General features: G+C 42.1%; 1 protein-coding gene across 1 annotated transcript in view; it reads right to left on the bottom strand.

The window, feature by feature from the left end:
- Positions 1-783: 783 nt before the first annotated feature.
- LOC113622467 (Kruppel-like factor 18) overlaps positions 784-13098 on the bottom strand; it is a 39057-nt gene continuing 26742 nt past the window's right edge. The window contains 4 exon segments of the mRNA XM_027110750.1: positions 784-959; positions 1574-2231; positions 2379-2591; positions 6950-7375. Of these exon segments, the coding sequence (XP_026966551.1) occupies positions 784-959; positions 1574-2231; positions 2379-2591; positions 6950-7375 (1473 nt within the window).

Genomic DNA, 13098 nt, shown 5'->3' with positions numbered 1-13098 from the left:
ACCTAGCAGCAGGCAAAGATGGCTAAACTCCTCAGGAGCAGGTGTCCAGCCATGCCCAGGCCAAGAGAAACAGACCCCAGGTCACTGCAGCTGCAGACATGTCAGCAGAAGCAATGATGAAAAGACCCTGAAGCCCCCATGGAAAGGAAATGTCCTTCCCCTGGCAGCCAGCACTTGACTCCTCCTCCAATACCACCACCCCCTGTGTCCTGACGGCATATAGAGAAGGCAGAGGGGAAAAGAGACACTTTGTCTGAGAGAAAAACAGCCAAGACAAGAGGTTCAACCTTCTAATAGATTAAGTTCATCCAAATGAGTTTCATTTAATCTGAGGCCACTTGACACTGGAAGTGACCAAGTGTCCCTCTCAACTCCCTTGAAATGAACCTCCAAAGAAACATGAGCTCAGATATGAAATGCTACATTCTTTATACATCTGAACTATGCTATGCCACATTGCAATCATCTACATATAAACATCTTTACATGTACACATAGAAGTAAATACACAAGCAGCGATCTACCAGAATTCATACACAGCACACTGAGAACATTCACCACGTACAGGAAAGTGAATGAAGAGTAGTGCTGATTCTATTGAAATGCATACATGCATTCTTTATATGTTTCAGAAAAAATAAATGAAAACGTTAAAAGTTTACAACTAATATTAAGCATCTACTGTGTGCTAGGTACTGAGCACCGAGCAAAGTTTTGCAGAGAGAATCTTTCAGCTCAACTCATTTTCTCAAAGGCTGATAGGTTTGGTATCATGGAAGAAATTTATCTGTGGACTCTCTGATGCTGCTTTAAGTGATCTGATCGTGAAAAGTTCCTGTCGCATTTAGTACACTGGTAGGGCCTCTCCCTGGTGTGCTTCCTCACGTGTCTGTTGAGCTCATCCGAACGGGAGAAGGCCCATGTGCATCCCTTCGCGTTGCATTTGTAGGGCTTCTCTCCTGGACCCCAAAAAGAAAGGAAGACTTGTCATGCTTCAGGATAGCATGGGACACAGAAGTTGGAAATGAATGGAGAAGAAAAAGGGGTTGGGCATGTTGCAGTGGGACAGGGAGAGACAGACAGGAGACTGGAGGGGTTGCATGGGAAAGGAAGAGAAGGAGGGCAGGACGGGCTAGAAGGCTGAGAGGAAAACTGTGAAGGAGGGAGAGGAAAAGAAAAAGAAAACCAGGAGGGGAAGACGAAGGTCAGTGGTGGGTAAAGAAAGCTGAGGAAGAGGGGTTATCTGTTGGACCTATAGGAGTCCATGAAGAGAAGTCCCAGGAGAGGTAAAGTCAAGACCATCCTAGGAGGTCAAACAAATCCCTCCACTTCTTCCATCATCCCAGACATTCAATACCACAAAAGGCTGCAGCCAGGTTGCCTCTGGCCCAGAACTAGAGTCTGTTCTTAGGACTGCTTTATATACCCTTTCAGATTTGCCAGCATTTTCTAGGGTCTTCTGGGTCCTAGACTTAGAGGGAGGTGGCGACAATCTCGAATGACCCCAAAGTCTTATAAAGGCAGAGATCTTTAGTCATTTTCCTGACACCCTTATATTTCAGTCTTCACTCACCAGTGTGTAGGCGCTCATGGATTCGCAGGTGGGAAGATTTTGAATACGATTTCCCACAGCCCTGGTATGTACAGATGTAAGGTTTCAAAATGTCAGAATTCTTCTGCAACGAACATCTCTGAATCTTGAGATTCCACTTCTGCTTTTCTAGGGGTTGTCCTTGGATCAAATAGGAACTAGAAATGTACAGAAATCTAGGATATGGCAATGATGATGAGGAATGTGGCACCATATGGACTTCATGGGGAGTGTTCTCATCATTGAGTATCTTCATCGGACGCCTATAGAGGGTTTGGTCCCCACTGAAGCTCATCTGGCCTCCATTGTGGGTCTGGTATACATGGATGGTTTTCATCTGACTTCCAGAGACAGCCTGGTTCCAAGGGAAGGTCATCTGGACTCCACTGAGAATCTGGCATTCACTGGGGTTCTTCATCTGACCCTCATAGAGGGTCTGGTCCCCACCGAAGGTCATCTGGCCTCCACTGAGGCTCTGGTCATCATCGAGGATCTTCATCTGGCTACCCTTATTGGGGATTGTCTTCTTGTTTGCATTAACGGTTGTCACTTTACAATCAGTGATGAACGCCTTTGTGGTGTCAGTGACATCCATCAACTGGGATGCTGCTGCAGGGTTTCTCTCATCAAAGGAGGTCACCTTGGGGTCAAAAAGAAAGGCACTTTAGGTTCCCAGGGGGCAAATCAAGGGATTTAACATGGGTTGTTGTTAGATATGGACAAGAACTGTCCCAGGGATGTTAGAACATGCATAAATCATCCTTGTGGGCATCAAAGGATTCATCACCTGGTTCTGCATTGACTCCTTTTGGCTGTCCTCATCACGGGCAGTCAGAGGTACATAGAGCTCTGACTCTGGTGCAGCGGGGGTTCTTGCCTCATGTGTCTCATTGATGTCCTGGAGAAACTCATCAATGTCCTCAAGTGTCAGAAAGAAAGAAGTCATGGAAGCCTCTTTGCTGTTGCCTGATAACCGAACTAGATCTTCAGCTGTGGGATTCTGCAAAAAAAGTTAGAAGTCAGATGTCTTACCCAGCTCAAATCCTAACTCCACATGCCCTTCCTCTCCATCCCTGCTGACCCAGTCCTCGTCTAGCCCACCATCATTGCTTGCATAAAAGCCTGCAATTTCCTCTTAATTGACCTCTGTGAATCTGGAGTTGACTCCATCCGGTGTGCCCTCCATAAACAGTAATGTTTCTAAAATGAAAATTCTTCCTATGCTACTCCTACCTATCAGTGGAGGTGGGATTCTAGATGAATGGAAACACCCCACTATCCCCTGCAGCGAGCTTGCCCCATAGACTTTTAAAAAATTGATGAACACTTGATGTACACTATTATATGTTATAGATGTACTATATAGTGATTCACAATAGTTAAATGTTATACTCAATTTTTAGTTATTATAAAATATTGGCTATATTCCTTGTTTTGTACAATATATCCTTGTAGCTTGTTGTATACATAAGAGTTTGTACCTCTTAATCCCTTGTCTCTATATTGCCCCGCCCCAACAGAGACTTTTCCACAGATGCCCCATCTTCCAGAAATCCTACCAGAGATTTGTTTAATTTAATGAACTTCCAAACATATTATCACATTTTATTCCAACCATGACCCCAGAAACAGGAGCCATGATAAAACCGTATTAAAGAAGAATTCACAGACATCCAAAGAGGTGAAATGACATGGCCCAAGTAGAAGATTCTTAACTTGAATTGGACCTGTCTTGCTCTTGGTGCTCACAGACCTGATCCTCTGTGGATGTTTCCCCAAGAGACCTCCTGGAGTTCCCCCTGGCATTCCAGCTTCCTGAGAACCATCCTGGAAAGCATCAGCCTCCAGGAACCATTCCAAGAAGAAGCTTCATTACAGGCAAAGGCTAATGTGCACATGGCCAAAGTCTATACTTCTATTCTCATTGGCCATCCTTACGCTTCTAGGTTTCCTATACATCTGGTAGAAAGCTTCGCCTGTCTTATTAAATATGACATCCATTCTTATCCCTGCCACCAAAGACTGGTCTCTCCCACCCTGTCCTGACTCTCAGAGCAGAGAGACAGCTAGGATAGTTCACCCAGGCTATGTTCGAAACATATGACTGTACAGCCATTGACTATGGTAGACTGAGGGCACTCCGAAGTCATCTTCTGCTACAAAAAAATCCATAGAAGTGATAGATGCCCTTAAATTTAATTGTTATCTACATCCATGCTTGGAAATAAGTGGAATTTTCTAAGCCACAGTGTAGCAGAAGCCACCATCACTTGGAGGTGTGGAAAAGGGTACCTCCATGAGGCCAACGTCACTGTGGAGACAATCCTCCAAGAAGGGCCATCAAAACCTAGGGATTGTCTGAGATGAAACCTCACTGGAAGTCAACCTCTAATAACATTGTACTAGGGCACTTCTTTTACTATCATTCCCACTCTTGAAACAGTGTCATGCCTGTCTTCTCCCCTTCCCCTACCACTGGATTGAAAACTCCTCAAGACTAGAGAACTCTACTTCCACCTTATCAGGGTCTGACAGATCCAGCTGGGCAGATGTCAGAGAAAAGGGACCCAAAGAAAGACTTCTGATTTCTACTCCTCCAGCTCTAGGTCTGCATCCAGCCTCTAAAATCTCAGGATGTGTTTGGGGTGTCAGTGACATCTGTCAACTGGGATGTTACTTGGGTTTACTCTCATCAAAAGAGGTCACCTTGGGGTCAAAAAATGTCTCACTTAAGGTTTCCAGGGGGCAAATCAAGTGCTTTACCATGGGGTGATCTTAGTTCTGGATGAGAACTGTCCCAGGGATGTTAGAACATGCAGAAATCATCACTGTGAGCCTCAAAAATTTCATCACCTGATTCTGGATTGACTCCTTTTGGCTGTCCTCTTCATGGGCAGTCAGAGGCACATAGAGCTCTGGCTCTGGTGCAGCTGGGCGTCTTGCCTCATGTGTCTCATTGATGTCCTGGAGAAATGCCTCAATTTCTTCAATTGTCTGAAGGTAAGAGTCCCTCGACACCCCTTTGCTGTTGCCTGATAACTGAACTAGATCTTCAGTTGTGGGATTCTGCAAAAAAAGAAGTTCATGTGTCATAACCAGCTCAAATCTCAATTTCACACACCCTTCCTCTCCATCCCTGCTGACCCAATCCTAGTCTAGCCCATCATCATTTCTTGCTCAAAGTTTGAAATTGCCTCTTAAGTGGCCTCTGTGAATCTGGAGTTGACTCCATGTAGGGTAACCTCCAAAGACCGTCAGAGTAATATTTCTAAAATGAAAAGTCTTGGGCTTCCCTGGAGGTGCAGTGGTTGAGAGTCCGCCTGCCGATGCAGGGGATACGGGTTCGTGCCCCGGTCCGGGAAGATCCCACATGCCGCGGAGCAGCTGGGCCCGTGAGCCATGGCCGATAAGCCTGCGCGTCCGGAGCCTGTGCTCCACAATGGGAGAGGCCACAACAGTGAGAGGCCCGCGTACCGCAAAAAAAAAAAAGAAAAAGAAAAAGAAAAAGAAAAGTCTTCTTATGCAACTCCTATCTATCAGTGGAGGTGGGAATCTCGATGAATGAATGAAAGTCCCACCATCTCCTGTAGAGATCTTGCCCCACAGACCTTTTTTAAATTGATGTATACTTAATGTATAGTATTATATGTTACAGGTATACAATATAGTGAATCATAATAAAGGTTATACTCAAATTTTAGTTATTATAAATAATTTTTATATTCCTTGTTTTATACAATATATACTTGTAGCTTGTTGTATACATAAGAGTTTGTACCTCTTAATCCCCTATCTCTGTATTGCCCGCCCCTGCCCAGAGACTTTTCCAAAGATGTCCCATCTCCCAGACATCCTACTGGAGATTTGGTTAAATTAATGAACTTCCAAACATCTTATCTCATTTTATTCACAACATGCCTCAGAAACAGGAGCCATGCTTAATCCCTATTAAAGAAGAGTAAATAGGGGTCCAAAAAGATGAAGTGACATAGCCTAAGTAGAAGACTCTTAACTTGAATTGGACCTATCTCATTCTGGGTGGTCACAGACCTGAACCACTGTGGACATTTCCCCCAGAAATGTACAGGGTTGTCCTTGGCATTCCAGCTTCCTGAGAACCATCCTGGAAAGCATCAGCCTCCAGGAACCATTCCAAGAAGGAGCCTCATTACAAGCAGTGGCCTAACGTGCACATGGCCAAAGTCTATACTTCTATTCTCATTGGCCATCCTTACGCTTCTAGGTTTCCTATACATCTGGTAGAAAGCTTACAATGAACTCCCCAAAGCCATCATGTCAGTAGCCTCACATCTTTTCACCCGGTGTGCCTCCTTGCAGCTCTTGTCCTGCTTTAGCCAGACCAGTCTGCTCAGTTTTGTCATATCCCTGTCCTGACCTTTGCTCAGCCTGTCTCTCTCAGTAACGTGTCTTAGTGACTGTAGCCTGTCTTATCAAATATGACATCCATTCCTATCCCTGCCACCAAAGACTGGTCTCTCTGTCCTGTCCTGAATCTCAGAGCAGAGAGACAGCTAGGATAATTCCCCCAGGTTATATTAAAAATTTATGACTGTACAGCCATTGACTATGGTAGACTGAGGGCACTCCAAAGTCATCTTCTTCTACAAAAAAATCCATAGAAGTGATAGATGCCCTTAAATTTAATTATTATATATCTTCACACTTGGAAATAACTGGAATTTTCCAAGCCACAATGTAGCAGAAGCCACAGTCACTTGGAGGTGTGGAAATGGGTACCCTCATGAGGCCAATGTCACTGTGGAGACACTCCAACAAAAAGGACCATCAAAATCTAGGGATTCTTGGGACTTCCCTGATGGGGCAGTGGTTAAGACTCCTCACTCCCAATGCAGGGGGCCTGGGTTTGATCCCTGGTCAGGGAGCTAGATCCCACATGCATACAGCAACTAAGAGTTCACATGCCACAGCTAAGGAGCCTGTGAGCCACAATTAAGGAGGCTGCCGGCCGCAACTAAGACCCAGCACAAGCAAATAAATAAATATTAAAAAATAAAAAAGCACCACTTCAAAAAAAAAAAAAAAAACCTAGGGATTCTCTGAGATGAAGCCTCATTGGAAGTCAACCTCTAATAACATCATATTAGGACACTTCCTTTCCTCTCATTTCCACTCTTGAAATACTGTTATGCCTGTCTACTCCCCTTCCCTCACCACTGGACTGAAAACTCCTCAAGACTAGAGAACTCTACTTCATCCTTAGCAGGGTGTGACAGATCCAGTTGGGAAGACCTCATAGAAAAAGGACCCAGTAAAGGACTTCTGATTTCCACTCCCCCAGTTCTAGGTCTGCAACCAGCCTTTAAAATCTCAGGATGTGTTTGGGGTGTCAGTAACATCTGTCATCTGGGATGTTACTGTGGGTTTGCTCTCATCAAAAGAGGTCACCTTGGGGTCAAAAAGGGTCTTGCTTAGGTTTCCAAGGGCAAATCAAGGGCTCTAACATGGAGTGATCTTAGTTCGGGATAAGAACTGTCCAGGGATGTTAGAACGTGTAGAAATCATCATTGTGGGCTTCAAAGGATACATCACCTGGTTCTGGATTGACTCCTTTTGGCTGTTCTCATCATGGTCAGTCAGAGGTACATAGAGCTCTGGCTCTGGTGCAGTTGGAGTTCCTGCCTTATATTTCTCATTGAGGTATTGATAAAATGCCTCAATTTCTTCAATTGCTTGAAGGTAAGAGTCCCCTGAAGCCTCTTTGCCACTGCCTGATAAATGAACTTGGTCTTCATTTGTGAGATCCTGCAAAAAAAAGTTAGAATTTTATGTGCCTTACCTAGCTCAAATCCCAGTTCCACACACCGTGCTTCTCCATACCTATTGACCAAATCCTAGTCTAGCCCACCATCGTTGCTTGCCTAAAAGCCTGCAACTGCCTCTTAATTGGCCTCTGTGAATCTGGGGTTGACTCCATCTTGTGTATCCTCCAAAGACAGTCAGGGTAATATTTCTAAAATATGAGCTTTCCCTATGGTACTCTCATCTGTCAGTGGACGTGGTATCTCGATAAATGCATGAATACCACACCATCCCCTGCAGAGATCTTGCCCCACAGACTTTTAAAAATTGTAATATAGTTGATGTTTAAGGTTTCAGGACATATGTAGGATGAAAGTGAAAAGATGACAAAATACATTCCATGCAAATGGAAACCAAAAGAGAGCAGGGTAGCTATACTATATCAGAAAAGTTGATTAATCAAAAGCTGTTACATGAGGAAAAGAATATCATTATATAAGAAAAGGGAACAATTAATCAAGAGGATATAACAATTGTAAATTAATGGACTCAACATAAGAACACATAAATATGTTAAACAAATACTAACAGTTCTGAAGCCAGAAATAGACAGCAGCACAACAGTAGCTGGGGACTTCATTCCCCACTTTCAACAATAGATAGATCTTCCAGACAGAAGATCAATATAGAAATATTGGACTTGAACTGCACATTAGATCAAATGAACCTAACAGACATATATACTACATTCCATCCAACAGCACAAGAATACACATTGTTCTCAGGTACACATAGAACATTCTCCAGGATAAATCATGATCATATGTTACATCGCAAAAAGTTTTAAAAATTTAATAAGATTAAGGTCATATCCGGTATCTTTTCTTACCAAAATGGTGTGAAAGTAGAAATCAAAAAAGAGAAAGGTTGGAAAAGTCACAAATATGTGGAAATTAAACAGCACACTGCTGAGCAATCAATGGGTCAAAGAAGAAAGCAAAAGAAAAGAAAATATTTTGAGACAAATGAAAATGGAAACACAACATACCAAAACATATGAGAGACAGCAATAGTAGTTCTAGAAAAGAAGTTTATAACAATTATGTGCCCACATTAAGAAACCAGAAAGATCTCAAATAAGCAATCAAAGTTCACATCTCAAGGAACTAGAAAAGAACAAATTACAACCAATGTTAGTGGAAGAAAAGAAGAAATAACAGAGACCATAGCAGAAATAAATGAAATAGAGACTAGAAAAATAATAGAAAAGGTCAATGACACTAAGAGATGGATTTTGAAAAGACAAGCAAAATTGACAAAGCTTTAGCTAGACTATAGATGAAAGAAAGAGAACAGTCTAACAAATAAAATCAAATATGAAAGAGGAAGGAGTATAACAGAGACTGCAGAAATATAAAGATCATAAGTGATTACTATTAACAATTATATGCCAAAAAATTGGATAGCCTAAAAGTAATGGGTTAATTCCTAGAAACATACAACCTACCAAGACTGAACCATAAGGAAATGGAAATCTGAATAGACGTATATCAGTCATCAAAAATCTTTCCAACAAGATTCCAACAGTGAAAGTGACTTCACTGATCAAGTCTACCAAACCTTTAAAGAATTAATGTCCATCTTTCTCACATTCTTCCCAATAATTGAAGAGGAAGGATTAGTTCCAAATTCATTATGAGGCCAGTGTTATCCTGCCACCAAAGCTTATAAGGACACTACAAGAAAATAAAATTATAGGCCAGGGACTTCCCTGATGGCGCAGTGGTTAAGAATCCACCTGTCAATGCAAGGGACACTAGTTCGAGCCCTGGTCTGGGAAGATCCCACTTGCCGTGGAGCAACTAAGCCTGTGTGCCACAACTACCGAGCCTGTACTCTAGAGCCCGCGAGCCACAACTACTGAAGCCTGCACACCTAGAGCCCATGCTCTGCAACAAGAGAATCCACCGCAATGAGAAGCCTGTGCACCACAACGAGGAGTAGCCCCCACTCACCGCAACTAGAGATAGCCCACGCACAGCAATGAAGACCCAACAAAAAAGAAATATAAATAAATAAACAAATAAATAAATAATAAAATATAATTATAGGTCAGTATTCCTGATGAACATAGATGTAAAAATCTTCAACAATACTCTAGCAAACCAAATTCAGAGCACATTAAATGGATTATACACCATCCTTAAATGGGGTTTATCCCTGGGTTACAGGAATGTTCAATACACACAAATCAATAAATGTGTCTAATGAATTAAAAAATGAAGGATGAAACAAATATGGTTATTTTAGTAGCTGCAGACAAAACGCTTGACAAAATTCAACACCTTTTCATGACAAAATCTACAAATTAGGTGTTGAAAAGCTGAAGATTTTTCTCTTAAGTTCCAGAACAAGACAAAGGTGCCAGCTGTCACTTCTATTCAACATAGTACTGGAATTCCTAGCCTGAGCAATTAATTAAGAAAAGGAAATAAAAGGCATCCTAATCAGAAAGGGAGAAGCAAAAATATCTGTTTGCAGATGTCATGATGTTATACACAGAAAACTCTAAAGGCTCCACAAAAACATGCCTAGAATAAGTGAATTTAGCAAAGTTGCAGGATACAAGAATCAGTAGTGTTTCTATACACAAACAACTCTCAGTCAGAGAAATTAAAAAAACAATCCCACTTGCAATAGCATCAAAACAATAAGGTACTTAGGAATAAATTTAACCATAGAGGTGAAACACCTGAACAGTGAAAATTATATTGATGAGATTGAAGAAGACACAAATAGATGGAAAGATATCCCCTATTCTTAGATTGAAAGAATTAATATTGTTAAAATGAGCAATTACCCAAATTGATCTAAAGATTCAAAGGAATTCTTAACAAAATTCCAATGGCATTTTTCACAAAAATAGAAAAAACAATTCTAAAGTTCAACTCAATCCACCGAAGACCCAAATTACAAAAGCAATCTAAGAAAGAAAAGAGGCATAACACTTCCTGATTTCAAACTGTATTATAAAGCTATAGTAATCGAAATAGTATGGTACTGGCTGAAAAAGAGACACATAGACTAATAGAACAGAATAGAGAGCCAGAAATAAATCTATGCATCTTTGACCAGGGTGCCAAGAACACACAATGTAGAAAAGATAGTCGCTGCAATAAAGGGTGTTGGCAAAACTAGATACACACAGGTTTAAGAATGAAAGTTGATCCCCATCTTATAGAACTCACAAAAATTAACTTGAAATATACTAAAGAATTAAATATAAAACTTGAAACCATGAAGATTCTAGAAGAAAACATAGGGGAAAAATTTCCTTGACACTGGTCTTGGCATTGATTATTTTGTATTTGACACCAAAAGCATGTGCAACAAAAGCCAAAATAAACAAGTGGGACTCCATCAAACTGAAAGCTTCTGCACAGCAAAGGAAACAAGCAACAAAGTCAAAAAGCAACCTGTGGATGGGAGAAAATCTCTGCAAACCATCTATCTGATAAGGGGTTCATATCTAAATATATATGGAACTCATACCACTCCATAGAAAAAACCAATCTGACTTAGAAATGGGCAAAGGACCTTCACAGACATTTTTGCAAAGACATACAGATGGCCAATAGGTACACAAAAAGGTGCTGATCATCACTAATCATCAGGGAAATGCAAACAGAAACCACAGTAAAACCACCTCATAACTGTTAGAATAGCTACTATCAAAAAGACAAGATATAAAATTGGGGGAGGATTTGGAGAAAAGGGAACCCTCATGCACTGCTGTTGGGAATGTAAATTGGTACAGCTGTTATGGAAAACAGTATGGAAGTTCCTGAAAAATTAAATACTAGAACTACCATATGATCCAGCTATTCCACTTCTGGGTGTTCAAAGGAAATGAAATCTGTATCTCGAAAAGAGATCCACACTCAGAGGTTCAATGCAGCCCTAGTCGCCATAGTCAAGATATGGAAACAACCCAAGTGTCTGTCCATAGGATGAATGATAAAGAAAATGTGCTATTCAGGTATCCAGAGCTTTTTGGAAAGTTTGCATCATGCCACTTTGCTTTTATGGAAGACCTACATTAATACCTGTTTTCAATAACCAAAAACAAACAAACAAAAAACCCAGAAGAGGGGCTTCCCTGGTGGCACAGTGGTTGAGAGTCCGCCTGCCGATGCAGGGGACACGGGTTCGTGCCCCGGTCCGAGAGGGTCCTGCATGCCGCGGAGCGGCTGGGCCAGTGGGCCATGGCCGCTGAGCCTGCGCGTCCGGAGCCTGTGCTCCGCAGCGGGAGAGGCCACAGCTGTGAGAGGCCCGCATACCGCAAAAAAAAAAAAAAAAAAAAAATCAGAAGAGGATTTTCACTTTTAGAAAAACAGGTGAAAGTGAAAATAGTGCTAATCATTTTTTTTTTTTTTTTTTTGGCCACGTCGTGCCTCATGTAGAATCTTAGTTAACCGACCAGGGATCAAACCCGCACTCTCTGCACTGGAAACGAAGACTCTTAACCACTGGACCACCAGGGAAGTCCCTCAACATTTGTTTTGCAGTGAACTTGAACAGAGGCAACGCACACCCAGAACAGGGAGAGTGGCAGCTCCTCCCTGGGGGGACTACACTCAGCACCTCCTCAGCAAGCCGCCATACCCTTGAACTCTGTCTGTGAGCACCTGGGCTTTATCTCCATTTGTTATGCCCATCCTTTAGCAAGAAGCGTCCTGAGGTAATTACCTCATTGCTTTATGCCATTTCAGCTTACAAAAAGTTTCATAGGAACGCTCTACTTTCTGAGAACAGAGAACATTATTCGGCCATCAGAAAGAAGGAAATCCTGACATTTGTGACTACATGGATGAACCTAGAGGGCATGGCATTATTCTATGTGAAATAAGTCAGAAAAAACCATAAACTTTATCTTATTATTTTTATGTAGAATGAGGAAAAACAGTTGAACTCATAGAATCAGAGAGAAGGGTGGAAGTTGCTAGGGGATGGGGGGTGGGGAAGTGGGAGCTCTTTGTCAAAGAGTACACAATTCATAAGAGGAATAAGTTCTGAGGATCTAATGTACAGCATGGTGATGATAGTTAATAACGCTGTACTGGATACTAGAAATTTGCTAAGAGAGTAGATCTTAAGCATCGTCACCCAAAACAGAAAGGTAACCACATCAGGTGATGATTGTGTTAACCACTTTGAGTGTGGTAATCATTTCACAACATATACATACATCAGATCAGCATGTTGTACACTTTACATTTATGCGAGTTTGCCAATTATACCTCAATAAAGCTGGGTAAATAAAAATAAAATGTTTTCAAGGAAGGGAGAAATCGGTGCCCCCTGCCACGGGCTATATAACTCGTTCTCTTGATTGTCTAATTTCTACCAGAATCCACCCAGGCCCCTCCACACATGGCCACCCATTTTGCACATCCTTCCATCCTTTCCACACAGGTTGCAGCTGCCCAGTACCAGGTAGTGATCTGGGGACTGGGGGGGGGGTGTACCCTCTAGGCAGCAACCTTGCCCTCAAGGGGCCTTCGGGGACAGCAGCCAACTGGACAGGTCCCAACACTGTCTCTTCTTCAGGAACTCGACTGTCTGCACGAGGGCACCCCCTGGACAGTGCAGACACGCAGGGGTGCTCAGTAAAGAAGGCCTCAAATAAATTAATGTTTTGAATGTTTGGGTTCCTCTTCCATGAG

Source organism: Aethalodelphis obliquidens, unplaced genomic scaffold, assembly GCF_003676395.1.
Source record: "Aethalodelphis obliquidens isolate GAN/ISIS:26980383/991018 unplaced genomic scaffold, ASM367639v1 scaffold9, whole genome shotgun sequence".
Lineage (NCBI taxonomy): Eukaryota > Metazoa > Chordata > Mammalia > Artiodactyla > Delphinidae > Aethalodelphis > Aethalodelphis obliquidens.
The sequence above is the reverse complement of the archived record's forward strand: the minus strand, read 5'-3'. Positions and strand labels throughout refer to the sequence as shown.